This window comes from Alosa pseudoharengus, unplaced genomic scaffold, assembly GCF_046254945.1.
Source record: "Alosa pseudoharengus isolate Yale_2024_CS ecotype anadromous, Long Island Sound unplaced genomic scaffold, YU_APseudo_1.1 YU_APseudo_1.1_scf_2, whole genome shotgun sequence".
NCBI lineage: Eukaryota > Metazoa > Chordata > Actinopteri > Clupeiformes > Clupeidae > Alosa > Alosa pseudoharengus.
In genome coordinates this window covers 2,079,846-2,104,354 of record NW_027468663.1, presented here as the reverse complement: position 1 = coordinate 2,104,354, position 24,509 = coordinate 2,079,846, and the positions used below count along the sequence as shown (strand labels likewise).

Below are 24,509 nucleotides of genomic sequence, written 5' to 3'. Positions count from 1 at the left end.
ACATTACTTCCACATAATCTTAATCACCACCAACCATGACTCTTTTCACTAAAAGTATTATTGTCACTGGAGGACTCCAATATTGCTTGGAGAGGTAACATTAGTCTCAGAGCTCACTAGGTGTTATTGCCTTGGCTAAACCATACATAGCATACCAGCTTACAAGCAAACATTGATTCATGAACATGAGTCAGGAGATATGACAGAAAACATCTAAACAGTGTATACATACACATACACACCGTGCATAGGCTACTGCAGTTGCGTAAAGACAAAACACCCCCTTAGAAAATAATGTGTCGACGAGTAGGCTTGGGTGTATGAGCTCCCATCATAGTTAGCCACCCAAAAACCTCATAATCGTAGCAGCCAAGCTTACAGCCTAAAAGCTAAACAATACTAAGACACATTTATAACAAATCTTCAGTCATGTATTCATGAAAACAGCAGTCAATGAATAAAATCCTTACGTTACACCATCGGTGATCAACACAGTCTTCACGTCGGTAACGTAACATTAACGTCATGTTAGATGTTTCTATCTAAATAAGCTAAGCAACTTGGCTACAAACAACTGTAAATTGTGCACAGATAGGTGGATAGTTTAAAAGGTTAAATTATTTGCTAGGTAGACGAGGTTTAATATAGTTGGAATGACTGGACAGTTAAATAGGTGGATAGTTTAAAAGGTTGAATTAGTTGCTAGGTAGATGAGGTTTAATAGTTGGAATGACTGAACTAGGTAGATGAGGTTTAATATAGCCTGGCCACCTGGCCTAGGATTCTAATTGCTTAACGGCAGTCTTAATAGAGCCATATTGTATGCTTAAAGCCCGAGACAGATTATATAGTTTAAAAAATGTAGATAGTGTAATGGATGTTGATAGACAGAAAGTTGAATGGATGTTGATAGGCAGATTGTTTAATGGGTGGATGAGTGAATGGTTTGAAGAGGATGAATGGATAGAAAGTTGGATGAAATGTGCCTTATATCCTTGTAGAATGGAGAGACACAGAGAGAGTTGGCCTAGTTCAGCAGAAAGCAGTTGATACAGGTGCAATCAGTTGAACTGATTCTTTGATGGGGCCTGGAAGTTGATACAGGTGCAAATCAAGTTAATTAGTCCATTGTGATGTCATCAGCCTAATGTTAAGTCTATGGAGAAATTTTGAGTAGTTTTTAATAAATAGTTTAAAAAGTATAAAAGTTACAAAGATGAAAAATACAAAGCCCAGATGTCCTAAATAAGACCTACGTAACATAGTTTGAATGAAGTTTCTACGTTAAACGGTTGAAGCTGCATTAATTGCGTTAGAAGAAGAAGAAGAAGAAGAAGAAGAAGAAGAAGCCTAGGAAGAACAGTACAGTGCATTTTCATGCACTGTAATAAGAAGCCTAGGATGAACAGTACAGTGCATTTTCATGCACTGTAATAACTAGAAAAGCATTTCCTGAAGGAAATACAGTGCATGAAAATGCAAAAACATGTGCAAGTGTGTAAAAAAAAGTAGTTTATATAGTCTTGTTCAGGATACAGATTGCTTGAGGATAGAAGCTCCTCCTCAGTCTCTCTGTTCTGGTCTTGTAGCAGCAGAGATGTTTGCCTGACCTCAGTCTTTTGAAAAGTCCATGATCAGGATGTGAGGAGTCCTTTACAATACTTTGGGCCCTGGTACATAGTCTTTTCTTGTAGATCTCCTGCAGATGGCAACCAAAATGGCAACCACCTTGCAACCAACATGATTACCCTAGCGACCAGCATAGTAACCACTTTATATAGCTTTATATACTTTATAAGTAACCACTATGTTTACCTTAGCAACACCTTAGCAACCATCTCAAGTACCCTAGTAACAACCTAGCAACCACTTCCATAATGTCAACCTAGCAACCACCTTGATTACTGCAACCAACATGAATCCTCTAGCAACCAACATAGCAACCACTTTTTACAGCATAGTAACCACTATGATTACCCTAGCAACACCCTAGCAACCATCTCAAGTACCCTAGCAACCAACAAAGCAATCACTTTTTATTGCATATTGCATAGTTACCACTATGATTACCCTAGCAACACCCTAGCCTAGCAACCAGCATAGACTACATGCATAGACTACATATTCTACTTTGCATAAATGTATGTGACAAATAAGTAACTTGAACTTCAACTTCACCCATGCTTGACTGGAATTCTGGTCCCTATGGTCCCTTATTAATTCTGAGCTTGGAAAGTCAGCATTTTGCTATAATAACTAAACAACAATAACTTATTATTCGTCGAAATTATTGGTAGAAAAGCGTGCTTTTCCTGATTTACTGGTGTATTTACATTTCATTACAAATGTGTACTATTTCATTGTGATTGTAAACCCGGCATCACGGAAAAGGAGGGCTACCCTCAATTAATTTCCGAGAATTAAATAAACACATAACACTGAAATGTGTGCAACAGTGGCTGCTGCAAGCCATTAAAAGCTGTATTGTAATTGTACAGACATTGTTGTATAAACTATTCTGTAAATAAGCGTATGGAGGCAAAGACCAAAATGCCCAACCACAGCTGTTGGTATATTCTTTACCAACCTCACTCTCACTTGTGCCATATTGCCAAAATATAGATAGATGTATAATAGTCATTTGTACAACGGTAATAAACTGCTACTTAGAATAGAATATATTATCTTTATTGTCATTCTACATGTACCGTACAACGAAATTTGGAAGAAAAGTGCATTGTCTGGTTTTAGCAGCATTTAGATTGGCTTTGGCTCGGGGAGCCTTCCAAATTTAGAAAAATACTATATAGCTATAAATGCAAGATACCCTTTAAAATTGGCTTACAATAACACATAATTAACATCTTGGGAAGATATAGAAACCAAAATACTTTTTATAAGCAAATCTAAAATAGCCCTTAAATCAATGTGGTTCAACCTTAAACGTCCTAAAAATTAATTTTGATCTCACTATCTGTCTGTATTCTGTCTGTATCTACAGATCAGATCACATCTTACACTATTTCTTGGAGAATGTTTACAGCCCCCAGAATTAAACTTCATTCATAGTTTTCACTAGCCTGACGAGCCAGACCCACATTAAAATGTAGGGTCTGGCTCGTCAGGCTAGTGAAAACTATGAATGAAGTTTAATTCTGGGGGCTGTAAACATTAAAATGTAGGGTCTGGGCACTCACCGTTCGCAGCGCTCAGTCCGAGGGGCGGGATAATCAGTTGTCTTTCAAATTCCCTCTGCACGCAATAGGACAGCGGCAGCGCTATGAGTCCCATGCGTTTCCCACCAGCGGAGCTAGTTGGCTAGTTCAAACATTTGTCTACTTAATAAAAGCTTAACTCGTGTCACACTGTTCGCCAGCAGCAACATCCATCTTATTTGTTTTCAAGTTGCAGGGAATTCAAGCCAAACCATTGCAACTCTGCCATCAATCATTATGTTAAAGCCCACCTAACGACTCTATACGCGATTTCATTGGCCTGATTAAGTTTCGATTTCTGGAGCTCACAAGCCAACGGAGAGTTGCTAGACTAGCCCTGGCAGCAAATGTAATTTTGCTTCGGCCTGAAGGGACTTATTTTCTGATAATTACCGGCGGACAATACATTATCCCTTACATATTGTCTAAATAGTCTAAGGGCTATATTCCTTCCTCCCTTCCTCCTTCCTCCCTCATAGAATAATCACTGCTCTGGCAGAGAATGTGTACGTGGGGCAGTCCTGCGGGGCCCTCCTACAGGTTTTCTGTGGGGAGCTACTTCATCGGTCAATTTTGTTCCTTGTGTGTAATCCAAATGTTAAGCTGAGAACTTGGTTGACCATGTCTTTCGCTTTATTTGAATAACTTTTATGTTTGTGTATTTGACCTATATACTGTATAGACACACTGTGAATGAAAAGATGTTCTCCCGAGTGTCAAACAATCAGAAAACCAAAGAAATAACTTCCATTTTTGCCTTGTACATCTACAGTACATGCGTTGTCAACATGACCGTTACTATGGAAAGGGTGGAAGCAAACAATGTTCAACCAAGGGGAAATGTTTGTGACTTTGCCAACAAGGCAATTTGAGCAGGATCTCTGGGGAGTATTTCTAGAACTTGTTGAATTGGTGATACACCTGGCTAAGTTAACTCAGAGTAAGTGGCTTAATACACCTTGTGAAATGAAGCCAGGAGACTCTCCTATTAGCAGATTTACCACATACTTTTAGTTAAGTTGGTCTTGCTTGTCACTATAATCTATGTTATTGGAATACCCATGGACTGGCAGTGTTTACCATTACAGACTTTGAAACAGACTACCATTTAACTTTGTTTGTATCCTCCTGTAGGGAGATTTGGAATTTAAAAACAAAAAGAAAGCTTAAGGGGGATAAACAAAATTCAAGAAAATTACAAAAATAGTCATTGTTTTATACATCTAAAACGGACGGAATGATCTAAGCCTTCATTGTGTTTCTGTTGTATGTGTATTTTGTTTCTGTTTGGGTTGCACAGGCTCCATTAAAGCTTGTCTCAAAACATTTGTAGAACAATATTCAAACTTTATTGCCATCTAGTGGTCATGGTTGTTGTCTCACTGAAAATGTAATTTTGCTGAAAATGATGTGCACAAGATGATCATGACATTGAGGATCAAATGTGCATGATACAAGTGGTAGTTTTTCTGTGCTATTTGGAGTAAAATGGACAGGCCCATGAAGTGACCATTTTACTCTTTTCTCCCTCTACAGCTTTCTGGACAGAATTGATGCTGTAAGACAAAGTGACTACACTCCAACAGATCAAGTATGTGTCTCTTTTACATGTTTGTTGTCTAGTTCCACACAGAAAGAAATTCACTAAACAACCTGATATTACTACATCATCTCTTCATGAAGTTGTCTAGTTCACAAAGACAACTCGCTGCTTCACCAGGATGCCCATATCATAATAAACCTTGCAAATCAACACATTTTTTATTTACTGAAATCTCATAAAATGCTTCGTAAACTCAAACGCTGTATTTGAGATGCTCTTTGAATGGGAATATAACACTGAATATCCAAAACAAGAAAAAGAAACACTTTTCAACTTTTAAAACTCTGACATGTTTCAGAATCAAGCTTTCATCATGTTTGACTTCCTGTGTCAGAGTTTTAAAGTTTTCAAATTACCAAGCCATGAAAATAAGGCTTTTTAACTATTTAAAAAGGGTGCCTTGGATTTTTCCTTTTTTGTATTGTCCAATCCCCGGCAGTCTTACTCCCCTGAATTGGAAATGCTACTACTAGGGTACATCACTGGTCAGTTGACAATTGACAAACCTTCCTATGTGCGTAGAGAAAGAAAAAGCCAACGGTAGAAAAAGAAGAGTAAACAGGGTAGAATTATTTTTTTGTTAATTAATATTGTTAATGTTGATTTGGGGATTTAAAACATGGCAAAAATATGACATTACAGAGGAAATGTAAAACAAGTTCTTCCACATTGTGGATTTTAATTTTCATGGAGATGTGGGTTTAATGTTGGAGGTGCATAAATGACCTATAGGCTAATGCATGTAGCCTTGACCTGATGAATGATCAGTTCATTGTTCATTGACCTGATGAATGATCCAATCATGACCCACTTTTAGTGTCATGGCAGAGATTGACAGATTTTCATTGAAAGTGTTCATGGCTTTATGATACCATACACATTAATAAGCTTTCCAGGGCCTTTAGGAATCTCTCAGATGCTTTTTACTAACTGCGCTGAGTTACAAATTCTGAATCTGCCTTGATTATTCTACGTTGTCTTTTATTACTTTTATTACATTTTTATTACTTTTGCCTTAGTTTTTTTGCTTATTAATTATTCTTTATTTTTAAATGCTTTTACCTTGTTCATTTTATGTTTTCTTTTTATTATGATCATTATTATTATTTTTTACTTTTAAACTATTCTTTGACTATTGCCCTTTTATGCTTTTATCAGCTATTCCTGTTTGCTCTTGTTTATGTAAAGCACATTGAATGACGTCTGTGTACAAAAAATGCATAATAAGCAGTTAACAATTGTTGTTATCCTTTAATAACATTAACTAACTGTTAACATGCAGTGTGTAAGTGCTAATAAGCAGCCTTTTAAGTTACTTACAAGCATATTTGTTAACAGTTAACATGCAGCTTGTAAGTGTTAACAAGCAGCTTGTTAATGCTTGTTAATGGTGTATGAGACAGGCCCAAACATATCCTATTGTCAAATAATATCAACTATTGGTCAGTAATTTAGAGACTTATTGCTTTAAGAAATCCAACACAGGAGTCAGGAGATAGAAATCAGGCAGTTGAGGAGAAAGTGGAGGAGAAGAGATGGAAATGATAGGAAAGGGGGCCTCCCAAGTTAGTGGAGTAAGTTGTGACACTCATTGGGCCCTATTTTAGCCCTGGCGCATGGCGGAAAACAGGTTATTTTCTTGGCGTTTACTGTTTTGTCATTGACTGACACCACAGTGAAGTTAGTTTCACTTTGCCAATGAGTTCAAATAATAGATGAGTGCAAATGCGTGTAGGCTAGGCGCCGACATTTGATAACAAAACTCCCCCCAATGTGGACTGGACACACCCCGAAATTTGTTTAAGCTATTCGCCAGTGACCATGCGTTTTAGATCGCCAAAATATAGCCCTTAGACTATTTAGACAATATGTAAGGGATAATGTATTGTCCGCCGGTAATTATCAGTAAATAAGTTCCGACAGGGAGAACAGAACCCCGACGCGCAGCGGAGGGGTTTTGCTTCGGCCTGAAGGGACTTATTTTGAAAAATCAGTCCCGCGCAGACCTCTACTCCAGTCTCCTGAGAAAAAAGTCTCTGTGCTCCAAGAGCGCTTTGAGGTGTCTCCATTCGCTCACCCCTAGCCGGCACCCACTGCACAGCCAGCCGTGAGCATGACGCGCATAACCCACACCAGCAATTGGCACACAAGTTGAAATCCACACCGGCTCCACCTCGCTCCGAGTTTCTGTTCCCTCCCCCACCCCAGCACCTGGACCCCAAGGACAGACCCATGGTGGAAGAAGATGGCGCTCACATTTTCAGCCACAGATTCTCAGTCCCATTCCTGACCTGTCTGATTGTGTAGGTCCCCCCTGGGTGTGCCTCCACCCAAACATTTGAGAGCCCAATCCACATGCAGTGTGGCTGCCTCCTGGGCAGCCTGGAAGGGCGTTATTATATGTTTAAGTGCAAGCTGGACTTCAGCAACACTTCTGGGCCTGGCCAGCACATCAGTTGCTTGTGCAGGTGCTGTAGGCCCCTTCTCCCTCCTTTGTAAATAAACCTAGATTGTTTATGTGTTTTTGGGGAAAGGGACCTGTGTTGTTTTTGTTTGATTTAAAAAAATATCCAGCATTTTATATTTTATTTGTATAACCAATTCATATTCTGAAAGATGAATCTTTTATACAAATAAATTGCCAAATGATATTTTTCTATACTTAATACATGTTCAACTACATACTTAACTTCACCAGGGGTGCCAATAAATGTAGAGGGATCTGTATGAAACATTATGGTTGGACATGAAAAATGATGTTCATGTTCAGGTTTTTTTTATTAGTTTGATAATGTAATATGACAACTCAACATGACAAGCCAATATGACAAGCCATTCTGTGTGATGAGGCAAATTGTCACATGTATGTAAAATATCTGAAGATGATGGCTTAGACACGGCTTTGACTAGGTTGACTGTGTTCATTTAAAAAATTCACTGTTTTTCACATTAAAGGCGCTCTAAGCGATGCTGGGTAACGTCACTTCTGTTGACGTTCAAACAAAACAGAAAGCTAGCTCGCTTCCTCCCCCTCCCTCCCGTGCAAATGAAACTCTCCTAAACGTGCATCTCGTTGGTGATTTCCTGGAACTGTTTGTTATGTTTTTATGGGCAAGGTTTGCCCAAGTTGTTTTGTGGCTGTTTTTGGAGCCTGGGTTGTCCACAGAGATCGCATTTTTTTTGTGTATTCAGGACAGGCAGCTAGCGGTTGGTGAGGTGATGTTTGCTATAAGTGACAAATGTTTTAGCCTAAAAAACGTATGACATCTCCTTTAACTATAGTATGACATTATCTCCTTGAGACCAATGTAAATTGCACTGGACTTCAAAGTGATAGCATCTCTAGGTAACCACCCGATCATGAATGTCTGGGGCCGTATTCATGAAGCATTTTATCTTTCCACTAGGAGTACTCCTAAATCACACTAAAAGTTTTTAGCTAGGAGTTTTCTCTTAAAACCTATTCACAAAACCCATCAGACCTACTCTTAGTAAGGAAAAATTACAACTCCTAAGATAAGAGAAGAGCTCCGTTGTTATGGCTGAAGTCATTACTCATGCACAAGCTTGCTTGAAGTGACCACCTTGATTGGCTGATGATTATAACGCAGGAATGATGCCAAAAACCTCCCCTACGATGATGAGTCAAAGTAAATTATATCCAGTCTAGCCAAAGTAAATGTGTCATGCAGATGCATTTTTAAAAGTGTTAGGGAGTTACAGTATTGTATCAATGGTAGTGATTACCATTAGGCTACTATTTCATTTGTAGCCTGTCACTTTTATTCTTGTCCATTATAGTATTCATTTTAATGCATGCATGCCTACTCACCAGCACAGACATGTCATCAATCAATCAATCACTGAGGTCACTGCAAACAAGTTTGTGCATGAGAATTTACATCAGCCATAACAATGGAGTCTTGCTTTTATCTTTGTCTCAGCTTTGTGAATAGCTCTTAAGAGAAAACGTTGTTTACAACTTAACTGTAATTTACAATGCTTTGTGGATATACTGTAGGCCCTGGAATCCACTTGCCATGTTTCAAATGTTTTATTTGATTAAATGTATATATTTTCTGTATCTGGACAATTCCAGATTTGTTCACTGTTTTTTGTGTGTTTTTATGCAACTGTTGCATAAAACAATTTATGCAATTTTGAGGACTGTTATAAGAGTTGCATCATTGCAAGTCAAAAGTTATTTCCATTTTTACAAAAACAAAGAAACAAAAAAAATACATTTACAGCACCTTTGATTGATTCCTTTCTGTTTGTCACTTTTACTTTAAGGATTTGCTACGTTGCAGAGTGTTGACTTCAGGTATTTTTGAAACACGTTTCCAAGTTGACAAAGTAAACTTTCAGTAAGTCCTCATGTATTTTTCTACTTCTTTCCAGCCAGCCATGGCTTCATCATCTCTGAACTCAGATAGCTATGAATGACCATCACAAACCACCAGATAATTGATTTTGAAAATACAATTTCACACTACTGAATATAAAACTTCTGCAAATTCAAGAAAGACATACAGAGACGAAGACATACAGATACAATGTGCTTAGAGTGTTTGACTGTTTGTATAAATGCAGATTTTAATCTGTATGTCTCTTCTACAGTATGTTTGATGTGGGTGGTCAGAGAGATGAAAGGAGAAAATGGATCCAGTGCTTTAATGGTGAGATTAATGCTGACATGCATATAAATGTATATAATTTAAAGCTGCAGTTGGCAAGATTTTTTTATCATATTCACTGAAACCGACACTATGCTCCGACAGAACAACATAAATCAAAAAGAAAAAAAAAACACACTTCTACCTCCACCTAGAGCCTGTTATTTGTTTTGCAAAAATCCACAGCTCCCGGTTCTTCTGGTCCAATTAGAGCAGGGCTATGTGAGATATGACTGTTAATCACAGTCTGGTGCAGTCTGGTGCGCACTGACGAGCACAAACTCGATGAGAGGGTGCTCAGTGGTAGTGGGGGAGGGGCATGAGAGTTGTAAACATTAAAAATGTTGGTTAAGTCCCCTCAATCTGTCAGACTTGCCAACTGCAGCTTTAACATTGGAAAGCTGAATACCGTTGTCGGTAACACTCCATAATAAGGTGCCATAATAAATAGCAAACTAGTAATTACCTAACCCTTTGTTAATATTTGTTAATTGTTACTAAAATATATATTTGTCACAAGTTAATAGTTTTTTCATCATTAATTAAATATTAGTTGTTTGCATAAAATCTGGATGTTAATGTTTTAACAAATCTATTAACTAATATTGTATTAATATTTGTAAATAGCTAACTAAATGTCTTTTTGGCACTAATTAACAGTTATTTCTTAAATGTTAAATGTTTATTTACAAACCATATGTTAATATAAAAGTTAATGACATATTATTTATCTATTTGTTATTAAACTGTGCTTCTGCCTTCCCATTATGAACCACTCCTCATAGGACCCTTACAATAAAGTTGGTTGCTTAGTAATATATAGCTATCAGTGTGGGGCCCCTTATAATAAAGTTGGTTAAGTAAGGGATAATGGCCGCCGAGATGTTCTGTTATACGGAATTAATGGACGAGGGTGAGGGGCAAAAAACTCCCCGACGAGCGGAGATTAGATTAGACAGATTATAATATTATATCTACACAGATTAGTAATATACACAGACAGACAAAGCTAATGCATGAACAATGTTGATACAGTAGCTTATATCTCACAGTCTGAAAATCCTAGTACATCCGCACAGGTGAGGTCTAGATTTGGTCGCATTCTCAAGCCAGTTGACAGACTGATTCAAACTATGTCAAGACAAGATATTGTTCACACACATCCGTCTATACTATCTGCAGGTCAGTGTTTCAGGTTTTTCATGATTAGACATAGTTAGAGTTGAGGTCATACACACGTTTGGTAACATGGTTATGTGGTCCAAGCTTTTCTGATTAGCTTTATGGAGAATTTATGGAATTTATGGTTTATGGCTCTATGGTCTTGTGGGGTGTATAAGGCACCCTACTGCCATTTATTGGTTGTGTGAGAGTTTGCGCACCTCTTCTTCCACTTCATCCTTATTGGATACCTTTGTGATTGGCTGTCCTGTAATTGGTGATCCTCTGTCTAGTGTTTGAAAGTAGTGTACTTTTTGCCTTTGGAAGTACTATTTGGTTGCTTCTTGAATTTGGTGAAATTCAGGGGAGGTGGGTGTAACAGAGTTACAAAAATGTAGTTTCGTGTTTGTATGTGATTTTCGCCGTAATTAAGCAGCTTTATTGAGATTGGTGTTTTGGAGCCCCCTTTGGAGAAACGATATACTGCAGCTCTGCTGCGTTTTGTCCTTGTATTGTTGCCGTACCCGATCAGAAGCGGTATGCTTTGCATTGGGTAGGTTGACTGTACAAAGCACTCCCCACTTTGTTTTATTTTTGTAACTGTAAAATGTGGTTTAAGTTGAACACTTCGATATATCACCTGTATTATATTACTTTACATGTATTGTTAGGATTTGGGTGCAATTCTAGCAACTTAGAGAAAGGTTATTAATGTTTTCATTATGACCACGAGTTCATACACATTGAGTCTTGCGTGACTAGCTGTAAACTCCGCTAGCAACTTTCCATGCATTCAGTGTAGTTTAGTTTAGAGTGCATGGAAAGTGCAATTCAGTCTAGCAGGAAATGAATGTACATTTAGTTTAGCATTATGTTTATCCATTACCTCCGCGTAATATAGCCCAGTCAACTACTTCTTTTTATTTTGCTTGTGCAGATGATGTTTTATGTATGCCAGTGCCTGAAGGCATGTTTTGTTTTAACTTTTAAAGGAATAAATGTGATAAGCCAGTTTTGGTCTCAGTCCCTTCACCGTCTGACTAATATAAGTATACTATAAGTATATATACTCTTTTGATCCCATGAGGGAAATTTGGTCTCTGTATTTATCCCAATTAGTGAAACACACTCAGTACACAGTGAACACACAGTGAGGTGAAGCACACACTAATCCCGGCGCAGTGAGCTGCCTGCAACAACAGCAGCACTCGGGGAGCAGTCAGGGGTTAGGTGCCTTGCTCAAGGGCACTTCAGCCGTGCCTACTGGTCGGGGTTCGAACTGGCAACCCTCCGGTTACAAGTCCGAAGTGCTAACCAGTAGAACACGGCTGCCCCATAATAATAATAATATATTAATTAAGCTTAACCAACTTTATTATAAGGGTCCCCCATACTGATAGTTATATAATGCTCAAAAAAATTAAGGGAACACTTCAATCATACACTGGATCGGTATTCTGACTGTTTGGTTCTGAGCACAAGCAAAACTTTTGAGGAGAGTGTTTTATTTTGCAAGAACTGTCAGACATTCTTAGCCTTGGTGTTCCCATGCTGCCTTGCGCGCGATTTGATTCACGCTGCTAAGGCAGCCTGGAGACCATGGAGCAAATTTTCGCCTGAGATAGGGGACCAATCACAGAACAAGGGGGAAAGCAAGACGATGATGAGCTATGCACAGACGCATTTGATAGACATCCGTGGCACCCAATAAACGGATCTGGGCATTTTTTTCAAATACGAGAAAATTAACGTTTGGTTCCCAGACCACGTCTCATTGAGAAGTGGTGGCGCTAGCCAGGCTAAGACATTCTGTGAATGTAGTTTGAGAATGGAGAAAAGGGTGGAAGGTTTCAAAAACTGTAAGTGTTCCCTTAATTTTTTGAGCAGTATATATTACTAATATATGAATTAAGCTTAACCAACTTTATTATAAGGGGCCCCACGCTGACAGCTGTATACTACTGATATATTAATTAAGCTTAACCAACTTTATTGTAAGAGAGTGGGGAGTGGTTCATATTAGGATAGGCAGAAACACAGTTTAATAACAATTAGTTAAATAATAATATGTTATTAACTTTTCTATTAACATATAGTTTGTAAATAAACATTTAACATTTAAATGATGTAAGAAATAACTGTTAATTAGTGCCAAAAAAGACATTAATACAATATTAGTTAATAGATTTGTTAAAACTATTAACTTGTGACAAATAGATATTTTAGTAACAATTAACAAATATTAACAAAGAGTTAGGTAATTACTAATTTGCTATTTATTATGACACCTTATTATGGAGTGTTACCCTGTTGTCTTTTTAAAAATGTAATTTTTTCCCTTTGTGTCTTTTCTACATAATGTTTGTGTGAGCAGTGCACCCAAACAAATATGCACTATTTAAATATTTTGCACTATGTGTTTCATGTGTTTTCAGACGTTACAGCCATCATCTTTGTAGTTGCAAGTAGCAGCTATAACATGGTCATAAGGGAAGACAACACAACAAACAGACTACGGGAAGCACTGGATCTATTCCGGAGTATCTGGAATAATAGGTATACAACAATAAGTATTGGTCTATTTTTTTCTATTTTAATTTAATCTATATGAATTCTTTTGATTTGATTGTTGCCGTTTTTAACATGTCATGGCTGTTCAGTTAACAGAAATACAATGAAATTATGCATTGACTCTCCACTGCTTTATCATTTTCAACTCTGAATTTCTTTCAGATGGTTACGAACAATATCAGTCATATTATTTCTAAACAAACAGGACATGTTGGCTGAAAAAGTATTGGCAGGAAAATCCAAAATTGAAGACTACTTTCCTGAGTATGCTCGCTACACCATACCAAATGAAGGTATTGTGTTAACAGTCAAAAACCACACAGGAATACCTGTGATTATTCCATCATGAATGACATGGCTTATTATTCCTCATATATACAGCAGTATGCCCAGTGATTCTGGGATCCTTTAAAATGCTGAACTGAACTCGAACATTATCCAACCCCTTTGACCCTTGGAGTAATTGAGTCATTTGTAGCCTAATGCAATGATAAAAAGGACATTAAGTCCAGCTTTGGTTTGCTGTGTACTTGGGAGCATTATTTTGTTGGAAAATCACAAATCTCGGGCCACTTCAGAAGACTGAACCCCCCCAAAAAAGGACTGGAGTTTTGTTGATGTGTGCGCTTGCTGTAGGCTAGATAAGGAAAATGTCAAAAATGAAACGTCAGCGAACGAGTTTGCGAGCGAGCACAAGTGGGCTGAAATGGGAAAGTTTCCATCCAAAGACTGATTCTGAAAACGCGAAATGAACTACCCGTTATATATCGCACACTGCAACGTGTTAGTATTGCTGTGCTAACCCTGTTCGATTCCACTTGCATGTGAGAAATCTTTCTCACATATGAAAAATATAAAGGCAAACCTGCGATCACGTTTAAGGGCAATTCCGCACAAAACTGTACTTAGTTGGCATTATGGACAGTTTTGCGTAGAATTGCCCTTAAATTATGACAGCCTCAATTCTGGCATGAAACACCTCACTGAATATGAGCCAGTCAGACTACAATGCCATCACCAAATCTAATCTCTAGTAGGCCTAATGTTTAATTTCGCTAATGACATGTCAACGAAAATTGAGTGTTGTGTTGTTAACTATGATGTTACTTTGCATACCAAAGGACACTGGGAAAATAGGGGGTGGTGTTTAGCCTACATAGCCTAAAGGCCTATATTTCCATCATTCCACTTTACATTTCAAGTTACTTGCACATTACTTTTAAAACTAGTAGAAAATGTATAAAAAAAATCCTCTTTTGAATGAAAGTAACTGTAAGTTAAATATCCAAACTTTTTCTTGTAACCATACTTATGTGGCTCTAGATTGGTAAAATTGGTAAAAGTGGCTCTAGGGCAAAATTGGTTCCCGACCCCTGCGCTATCGCATCACAAATTCCAGATAAAAGCCAAATACCTGAAAGAATACAGGGGCAAAACAAACAGGATAACACAAGATCACTACTTCTGAATTAAAGTCCAGTGGACAAAAAATAAAGTACATCATTTGTGCAAATTCAGCATACTAATTGCAGTGCAGACAAAACAGAGTTAAATTTATTTTAATCTGCTGGGTAGGAACTGTGTATCTTCTACCTGAAGGTAGAAGCACAAACTCCCTTTCCAGGGAAGATCTGCACACACACATTCACACACACACACACACACACACACACACACACACACACACACACACACACACACACACACACACACCCCCCACACAGTTAGCTTACCTTAGCTTGCGTCCCATGAAGGGTAACTTCTCCTTACCCACAACCATTCGCTTGCTCGTTCTGCTGCCAAGACCATGTTACTAACCACCTGCCTTAGACTTTGTCCACAAATGCCCAATTCAGACAGCTAGCCAATAGCAGATCTGGCCACAAACCCTTGTGCGCTGATTTCAATAGGCCTTAATCGTGCACTCCAACCTCGCTTGGCTGCCTCCTCTGCTATATCAGTGTATTTCGCTCCCTTCAGCTCATTGGCCTCTTCCACTCTGTCTCCCCAAGGAACAGTAAGTTCAATGAAGTAAATTAAGTAAACAACAGTAAGTTCAATGAAGTCAGTGAAGTAAACGACAGCCTGACCTAAACTTCCAGGGCACAGGGTTAACTAACTAACCAATAACACTCCTGGTGCAATTTTAGTATAAGTTGGCTGAGGGGACCCATCATTTGTCTCCTGACTTTTGAGAGCTTTATGTAAATTGGGCTCACTTGTTTGGATGTGCCTCCAAAAGTTTTGTGCTCTCTTTTTAATATTTATATTCAGAGAGAAGTGGCCCAGTCCTGCCCCACATCAATTGTTTGGTGTGTTTCTCTGTACATTAATTATGTTTTTGCAAAATTCTGTATGCAGGGCTTCAATTTTGTAAGTGGGCCCCATGCTTCACCACTGTATAGAGTAATTGGTTCAATTACCGATTTAAATATTTGGAATGTCTATTTGCACCCATGGTACAAATAGCCTTGGCCACACAGCTGGGCTATTCGCACCCTGTATGACGTGTGACAACAAATGTGTTGCACACACAAAAAAATGTCAGCAGAAACGGAAAAATTCTGAAAGGTTTCAGCACTAATATCTGTTCAAATTAACTTTCAGATGGAAAAGTGGTGTTTTATTTTCATAATCTTTGTTCAGTGAATACATACAATACAACCATCAGTTTATTAATTAACAGAAATGTTGGTTATGACGCTCAGCCCTATGAACTATAAGACAGCCTGCAAACTCTAATCAGCATTTGACACTAGATTGCACAGTGGTTATCGTCATGGTTTAAAACGTGGGAGTCTGGGGTTCGATTCCCGTGTAATACCTTTTTGGCAGTGATAAATAGAAGTGTAAGTGTACATGTGTACCATCGTCTCTGCAGAGAATGCGTGCAATTTGTAGAAGAAATCAGTTCTCAAACGGAAGTTTTGATTGCAACAATTAGCTAGTTCATCCACCAGGGTGTTAATAGCACACATTACTATATACACCAGGGTATGAATAGCTTCCACTTCTAATTATACAGTGATGCAAATAGCATACCTTATTCAGAGTGTCTATTTGCACCCCCGGTACGAATAGCCTAGGCCTGAGCTATTCACACCCAACAAAAACACATTGCTCGTTTTTAAAAAATATATATATAATAATAATTACATTGTGTGATCAATATGCCAAGGTCAATGCACAGGGGTGCAAATAGCATACATTGATATTTGTACAAGATGGGGTATTACGGGCAGCCGTGGCCCACTGGTTAGCACTCTGGACTTGTAACCGGAGGGTTGCCAGTTCGAGCCCCGACCAGTGGGCCGCGGCTGAAGTGCCCTTGAGCAAGGCACCTAACACCTCACTGCTCCCCGAGCGCCGCCGTTGTAGCAGGCAGCTCACTGCGCCGGGATTAGTGTGTGCTTCACCTCACTGTGTGTTCACTGTGTGCTGTTTGTGTTTCACTAATTCACCGATTGGGTTAAATGCAGAGACCAAATTTCCCTCACGGGATCAAAAAAGTATACTTATACTTATACTTATTAATAGAACACATAGCTGTGTGCACCGGGGTACGAATAGCATTCACTTTCAATTGCACCAGGGTACAAATAGCATACCCTGCTAATTGTACCAGGGGGGCAAATAGCCTCACCTTTAAATATTTTGTTGTAGGGTAGCTGAGTGGTGAAGGAGAAAGGGCCCACAGCGTTTTATTTAAACAACGTGATAAAACATGAATCAAATTATACAGTAGTCCATAATCCCAATCTGACACTCTGTAGCACCTGGTCTGGACGAACGGTAGATCTGAACTTTTATATTTCCGTATGACCTACAAATAATCTACAGTAGGAAAGTAGGGAGATTGAATTTGGAGACTTTGAAGTTGACTTGACGGGCCACATTCTCCAATGAAAATTTTGTTTTGGTACTGATAGGTTAAACCATTTAGACCAGGGTAAACCATTTATTTTATTGTGGTTGAATCATTTATTTCGAAATACAATTTAGTCATTGCGGTTCTACTTGGACTGACCACACAATAGTGTAATATTAGCCTATTTTAGATGCTTATCTACAGTGATGAGCAAAAGAGCCATATCTGGCTCGCAAGTCATAGATTCCTGACCCCTAATCAGGAGAAGATCTGTTTGACATGGCACTGGCTAGATTCATAGAAAATCTGTCTGGTACACTGCAAAAACTGCTTATCTAATAAAATCTAACCAAGATTATTAATCTTATATCAAGATAAAAAAAAAATAGTTTGTATTGTTTTCAGTATAAAAAGACTTACCTAGCTCTTTCTCGTGAAATCATTTGACTTAATTTAAGAAAAGTTTGACTTATTTTAAGACATCTCATCTTGAAAACAAGCTATTTTTTTCTGCCAGTGCGTTAAGCAAATTTGTCCTAAAAACAAGCACATTTGTCTGCCAGTGTGTTAACCCTTAAAGGTGTAGGTTTTTTAACATTCTAAGTTCCGCAACAATTGAAGGTTCTAAAATTCTATGTTGAATTCAATGAACCCAGATATTCTTTACAACGTTCATTTCTCAACATTCCCGTCACACCGGTGTGACGGTACTCCTTTAAGGGTAAATTTGTCTTGGTAAGACTCCTTAAAATAAGTCAAAATCTTCTTACATTAAGTCAAAATGATCTTTCGATAGAGCGCTAGGTAAGTCTTTTCATACTAAACAATAACTAAGTAGAAATATAGCTGCAAGCAGCAATGAGGGGGCCAAGCAGAATAGGCTGGAGTAGCCATGGCGACAAGATAGAACTCAGCAGACATCCGCGATCAACACTTTCAACTAGTGTCACATCAAAACATAACTGATTTTGTAGGGCTGAAACAGGGCTGAGAATTGCCACCGCCTCCGCCAGCCAGCCCCCCATCTAATCACCCCTGCCCGTCCCACCCCGTCCTGCCCCTCCCCGCCCTTGCACGCACGCATTAGAATGAACTGCATGGAACATGTTGTCATCAGTTTCACATCAAAAAATAAAGGATCGATGAAACACATCAGCAACTACAGATCAAAATGCAAAATTGCTAATTAAAGCAACCTCTACAGGTCAAAGGTCACCAAATGTTTTGTGCGTCCTCCTAATGGGGTCATGAATCTATGTAGTAAGTTTGGTTATGATACATGGCAGGGTTGCTGAGATATGAGCTCACTTCCTGTTTGGCGGCTTCGCCATCATTTTTGATTGGCTGTTACGGAAGAATGCTTTTGTCAATTGTTCCAGAAAGCAATATATTGATAGGTTATGGTCTGAAGATAGTCTGTGCCAATTTTGGTGAAGATCAGATGAAATTTGTGACCTGTGAAAACTTTTTGATGTTTTTGATTAAATCCAATATGGCGGCCGAATCAATTATGATGACATCACAAGTTGGCCTGGGTTGGCCTAAGGACGTCCAACAGTATTACCTGAAACCACTAGTGCATTTTAATTCTAAGCACAACAGCAGCTACAGGCCAAAATGCATGTTTCTTAATTACAGCGCCCCCTAGAGGTCAAAGGTCACCAGATTTCTTGAGCGTCCCCCTGATTGGGTCCTAAGTCCATGCACCCAGTTTGGTTTTGATACATGCAAGGGTTGCTGAGATATGAGCTCACTTCCTGTCTGGCGGCTTCGCCGCAAATTTCGATTGGCTGTTACGCGCGAACGGTTTTAGTTCCGAAGACAAAAATCTGTGATGTTTGGTGTCGATCGGACAAAATTTGTGACCTCTGATACGTTTTAAGGGATTTTGATGAAATCCAAAATGGTGGAAAATCCATCATGGCGGAAAATGACGTCATTGAACGTTGAAAATGACGGCGTTGAACTCGGCTTGGTCCAAGGATTCCAATGATACCTCATTTTTGACAATCGGGTCAACAGGTCAGAAGTTACGTGCGTGAACGCAAGTCCAACTTTGGCCTGTTGGTGGCGCTAGAGCGCGGGAGGTGCCGACATGAAACTTGGTGTCATGAGTCATTGGACTGTCTCCAATCAGTGTGCCAAATTTCACAACTTTTTACCAGACGGTTCTATGGGCTGCCATTGACTTCCATGGCGGAAGAAAGTATAAATATAGCTGCAAGCAGCAATGTGGGGGCCAAGTAGTGCGCTATAGCAGGAATGGCGTTGCCATGGCATGAGCAAGCACTCACAGCAAGTGTTTGATTGCAATTGGATAAAGAATGGCTGAGAAATAAGCTCATTTACTTTGTTATAGTGCCCCTAGAGGCGAAAATTACACCAATGTCCTTGTGCGTTCTCACAGTCAGCTACCATGTCCCTGGACTTCATACACCAAAGAGTTGCTGAGATGTGAGCTAAATTTGTCTATTACAGCACCCCTAGAGGCCAAATGAGAACACTTTCCTTGCATGTCCTCACAATCAGCTACTTTCTCTCTGTATTAAGTTTGGACTTCATACATCAAAGCGTTGCTGAGATACAAGCTCACTTCCTGTATTGCAGCGCCCCCTATAGAGGCCAAATGATGCCAATTTCCTATTGAGTCATCACAATCAGATACCAAGTCCCTGTACCAAGTCTGGACTTCATACATCAAAGTGTTGCTGAGATACAAGCTCACTTCCTGTATTACAGCGCCCCCTGTAGAGGCCAAATAATGCTAATTTCCCAGTGCGTCCCCACAATCAGGTACCAAGTCTCTATACCAAGTTTGGACTTCATATATCAAAATGTTGCTGAGATACGAGTTCACTTCCTGTATTGCAGCGCCCCCTATAAAGGCCAAATGATGCCAATTTCCTAGTGCGTCCTCATAATCAGATACCAAGTTCCTGTACCAAGTTTGGACTTCATACATTAAAGCGTAGCCGAGATGTTAGCCCACTTCCTGTTAGGCGGCATCATAGCCATGTGTGATTGGCTGTCACGGGCAAATAAACTTGAAATTAAAAAAATTGACAAGTATCGTTTGTGCGGCTCGGTCAGAAGATCATCTCCGCCAAGTTCCTTGAAAATCGGATGAAATTTGTAACCGCTGAAACTTTTCATAGAGTTTGTATTAAATCCAATATGGCGGAGATCCAATATGGTGGAAAGTGACGGGATAGGGGTCGATGAACTCGGGATGGTCCAAGGATTCAGACACTACCTCAATTGTGAAAATCAGGCAAAAGAGTCAAGGATCACGCGCATGAACACATGTCCAGCATTGAACTGGTGGTGGCTAGAGCGTTCAATGTATATGCATAAAAAAATGCTGTGAGTGATTGGGACAGTGTCCTGACTAATGGTGTCGAGTTTTGTTATGTTAACTCAAAGCGTCACGGAGATGTTAGTCCACTTCCTGTTTGGCGGCTTCGTCGCCGTATTTGATTGGCTGTTACAGGCAAACAAAAATGAAATTGAAAAATCTGGCAAGTATCCTTTGTGCGGCTCGGGCAGAAGATCATCTCTGCCAAGTTCCGTGAAAATCGGATGAAATTTGTAATCGCTGAAACTTTTCGTAGAGTTTAGACTAAATCCAATATGGCGGAGGTCCAATATTGCGGAAAGTGACGGGATAGGAGTCGATGAACTCGGGATGGTCCAGGGATTCCAACGGTGCCTGATATGTGAAAATCAGACGCACCGTTCAATGGTCACATGCGTGAATGCAATCCAGGTTCGACCCATTGGTGGCGCTAGAGTGTTGGGCATAGAGTTCTGGAAATTGGTGAGAGTAATCATGGGACAGTGCTGAATCAGTGTGCCAAATTTCATAACTTTAGACCCAGCGGTTCAATTTTCGGCCAGATTTTGACCTGTTGGTGGCGCTAGATGGCTCGGTTTAGAGGTCCGTAAATGAGTGTGAATGGTCAGTGGAGTGTCCCGAAACTTTCTGCCAAAAAATCTGCACTTTTTAGCCAGGCGTTCTATGGGCTGCCATAGACTCCAATGGCGGATGTATAATAATAATAATAGGAAAAGCTAGTAACTCAATGGGTGCCTTCGCAGCTTCGCTGCTTGGCCCCCAATAATAAGAAAAGATAGAAACACAATGGGTGCCTTCGCAGCTTCGCTGCTTGGCCCCCAATTTTTGACCTTATTATAAGATTAATATCACTTGGTTAGATTTCCTTTTTTGCAGTGTATAGTGTCGCCTCCTCTGCCAGCTGTAGACCAGAGCCATTGAAAAGATCTGCATGCATAACCATGCACGCACACTAACACACAAACACACACACACACACACACACATGCGAGCACACACACAGACCTAGAATGTGGCCTCAGATCAGCATGCATATCCACTGGTGCTATGTACTTTTCATTTTTGTGCAATTAATATTGAAAACAAAGTACATAAAATAGAAATTTTAAAAGAACATTCATTGTACATCAGTTACTGCACAAGAGGTAGTCTTTGTGGAAGGACAGAGGTTTCTATAATGCAAATGTATTGCATTGGAGTGGACTTTATGAATTTACTGAATTTATATAACTTCATGAAATGGTCCCCCAGAACACATGAGTGCCTTGAGGGTTAAGGGGGTTGAACAGTGTCAAGTTCAGCTGTAGCTCCTGTCCTATTAGGGCATTGTGTGCATCTTTCTCCACGTTGTAGATTGTCACATTTGTAGATGCATGGTATATTTGTAGATCTTTCATGAAAATAACTAGTTTATTACTTTAAATAGCAACCCCTGAGCCTGGAGAAAACCCAAGGGTGACAAGAGCTAAGTTTTTCATCCGTGATGAGTTCCTGGTGAGGAATTCCTTGACTTTGAAACAGATATTGAAGCAATTTTGTTTGAAGGTAGCCTATGTAAACATGTAAAGATTGTTGACTTTATTTTATCATTATACATTGTATGTTACCAACAATATACTTTATACTCATAAAAATGGAAATGCCATTGAAGCTTCATTGCTTAACACAAGCAGAGTAAGAATAGTCAATCAATCTGAACTTTCTCAAACCACATTATAGTGGAACTGCATGAAGATCATGACATAACTTTGTTATTATTGTGGCTACCTGTGCTACAGTGAGATACATTGAACACTGACTCTCATCAGATTCTGAAATTTTTATAGGTATATAGGTTGTATTTACTACTTATTTTGCATCTGTCAATATATTTGTATATGTGTGTCACAGAGAATCAGCACTGCAAGTGGTGATGGCAGACACTACTGCTACCCCCATTTTACCTGCGCCGTGGACACAGAGAACATCCGCCGGGTCTTTAATGATTGCCGAGACATAATTCAGAGAATGCATCTTCGACAGTACGAGCTGTTGTGAACAGGACCCTGTATGCTAAAAACAAACAAAGAAAACAAATAAACAAAAACAGAACAAGAAAGGGCAACTCTAAACTCAAATCATGGATGAGTACTACTGAAGTGTGTGAAACCCTCCTTTTCCTTCTTTTCAGTGCTTTCTGTTGGAATAGTTGCTTTTCTCCTTATTTGAATGACTTCGAATGTTTCTGCCATTCCATGTAGTCGTTGGCTACCTCCTGATGGTATTATTATTATTATTATTACTATTATTATTATTATTATTGCAATTCAATTTCATTCAAATTCTGGACTGGCCTGATCTGGGCTGGGCTGGTGTCTGGACTGATAGATGCAGATAAATTGCCAAATGATTTGGAGCATTTGGCATTTTTCCACTCAGCTGTGACTGCATTCAGATATACTCAATGAAGTCTAGCTACTCCTCACTGAAAAATACTTTCAGATGGTGGAAGTTGCTTCAGTTTCAAACACAAGGATTGACAGAAATGAATGGAAGGAACATGCACTTTTGCATCCGATTTTAAATTTAAAAAAAACACACAAAATGTAGCATCACAAATATTTATTTACTTGGTCATAGTTTTGGTGACTTCAGGGGTTATGGATAGACTGGTGCACAGAGGGAATGGACTTTTCCCTTAACCCCTCTGATCCCCAGACAGCATCTCAGGGGAACTAGGAGATGTGACAGTGAAATGTAGACTGTAAGAGCATTGGCAGTCAGCCTTCAGCATCATTGAAAGGACAAGCCACCACTCTAACTCTGCTCTATCCACACAGCTACCTGTCGGGGGAGGGTCTGAAAGTGAAGAAGTTATTGTTTCTTAACTTGTACATACTGTGCAAGGGAGATTTATCTTGTACAGACTGAAAAATGTAATATTGTTTTGTACAACTTTATTGAATTATAAAAAATCTACTTGTAGATCTTTGTGCCTTGATTATGGCTGTACCTGTAAAATGAGCTGAGATGTAAGTATGTTTTGACTGCGCTGTACAGCTTGATGTCAACATTTGTCAGCAGTAGAGGCTGCAGACATAACTCCTCTGTAGAGTGTAGGTTTTTTTGTTTTATTTTAATGTTTCATTTTTTAAAGGAAATGCTGTTTATAAGAAATGAATAAAATGGGGGAATTAAAAATGTACACAATATGCAAATGTACCACTTACCTGCAGTGTGGACCAGATCCAGCACTATGCCTTTTTTGTTTTCTTCTCCTCCTCCCCTTTTATATTTCAGTCTCAGCTTTAAAAGAAAATCAAGTGAGGTGTCCAAAATTGCAACCTGGTGTTGTCATAATATGAAGGATTTTTTTCTTTCTTGTTTGTTATTTAGATTAAGGTGTGTGTGTGTGTGTGTGTGTGTGTGTGTGTGTGTGTGTGTGTGTGTGTGTGTGTGTGTGTGTGTGTGTGTGTGTGTTTGTGCGTGCGTGCACTCATACATTTGTGTGCACACACACGTGCACCTGTGATCTTTGCTTATATAAGCAGAAAATAATGTGTACATAAAAACTGATGTTCGCTCAGAAACACATTGCGTATGTATGTTCAAGTGTGAATCTGAGTGCATTTGATATGCTATTTAATATGTACATGTACATTTATAGATATATATAAATATATATGTACAGTTTATACATGTTTAATTATGTGTGTGCCTAGATATACATACATGATGTATGTATATGGGAAAGATGTATAAATACACACATAGGTAAGCATGTCTAGAATGGGATGAATAAATGAGCGTGTGCAATATTGAATACAACCTTGGAAACTGGAGTGTTTACTGGCTGACAGACAATACATTGGTTATTAAATCTATGAATATTCTGTTTTGCCACAAATTTAAGAAAATGAAAGCCAGGTTTTAGGAATGTTATTCTTAATTAGTATGATTGTATTGGTTTAGTTCTTCTAAAAGGGGCCATGTATTCTTTTTTGTTTAAAATGTTCAAAATGACCATAGTTAGGGAAAGTTAGGCATTTTTGGCCACCAATCTGCAAAAAAAATTCTTACC

General features: G+C 38.9%; 1 protein-coding gene across 2 annotated transcripts in view; it reads left to right on the top strand.

The window, feature by feature from the left end:
- LOC143133623 (guanine nucleotide-binding protein G(olf) subunit alpha) overlaps window positions 1-24,256 on the top strand; it is a 276,765-nt gene extending 252,509 nt beyond the window's left edge. For both annotated transcript variants that reach the window (XM_076293378.1, XM_076293379.1), the window contains exons 6-12: window positions 4,752-4,806; window positions 9,112-9,185; window positions 9,439-9,497; window positions 13,091-13,211; window positions 13,389-13,519; window positions 21,876-21,943; window positions 22,340-24,256. In XM_076293378.1, the coding sequence (XP_076149493.1) occupies window positions 4,752-4,806; window positions 9,112-9,185; window positions 9,439-9,497; window positions 13,091-13,211; window positions 13,389-13,519; window positions 21,876-21,943; window positions 22,340-22,486 (655 nt within the window). In that variant the 3' untranslated portion in view covers window positions 22,487-24,256. The remainder of the gene's footprint in view (window positions 1-4,751; window positions 4,807-9,111; window positions 9,186-9,438; window positions 9,498-13,090; window positions 13,212-13,388; window positions 13,520-21,875; window positions 21,944-22,339) is intronic.
- Window positions 24,257-24,509: the final 253 nt, after the last annotated feature.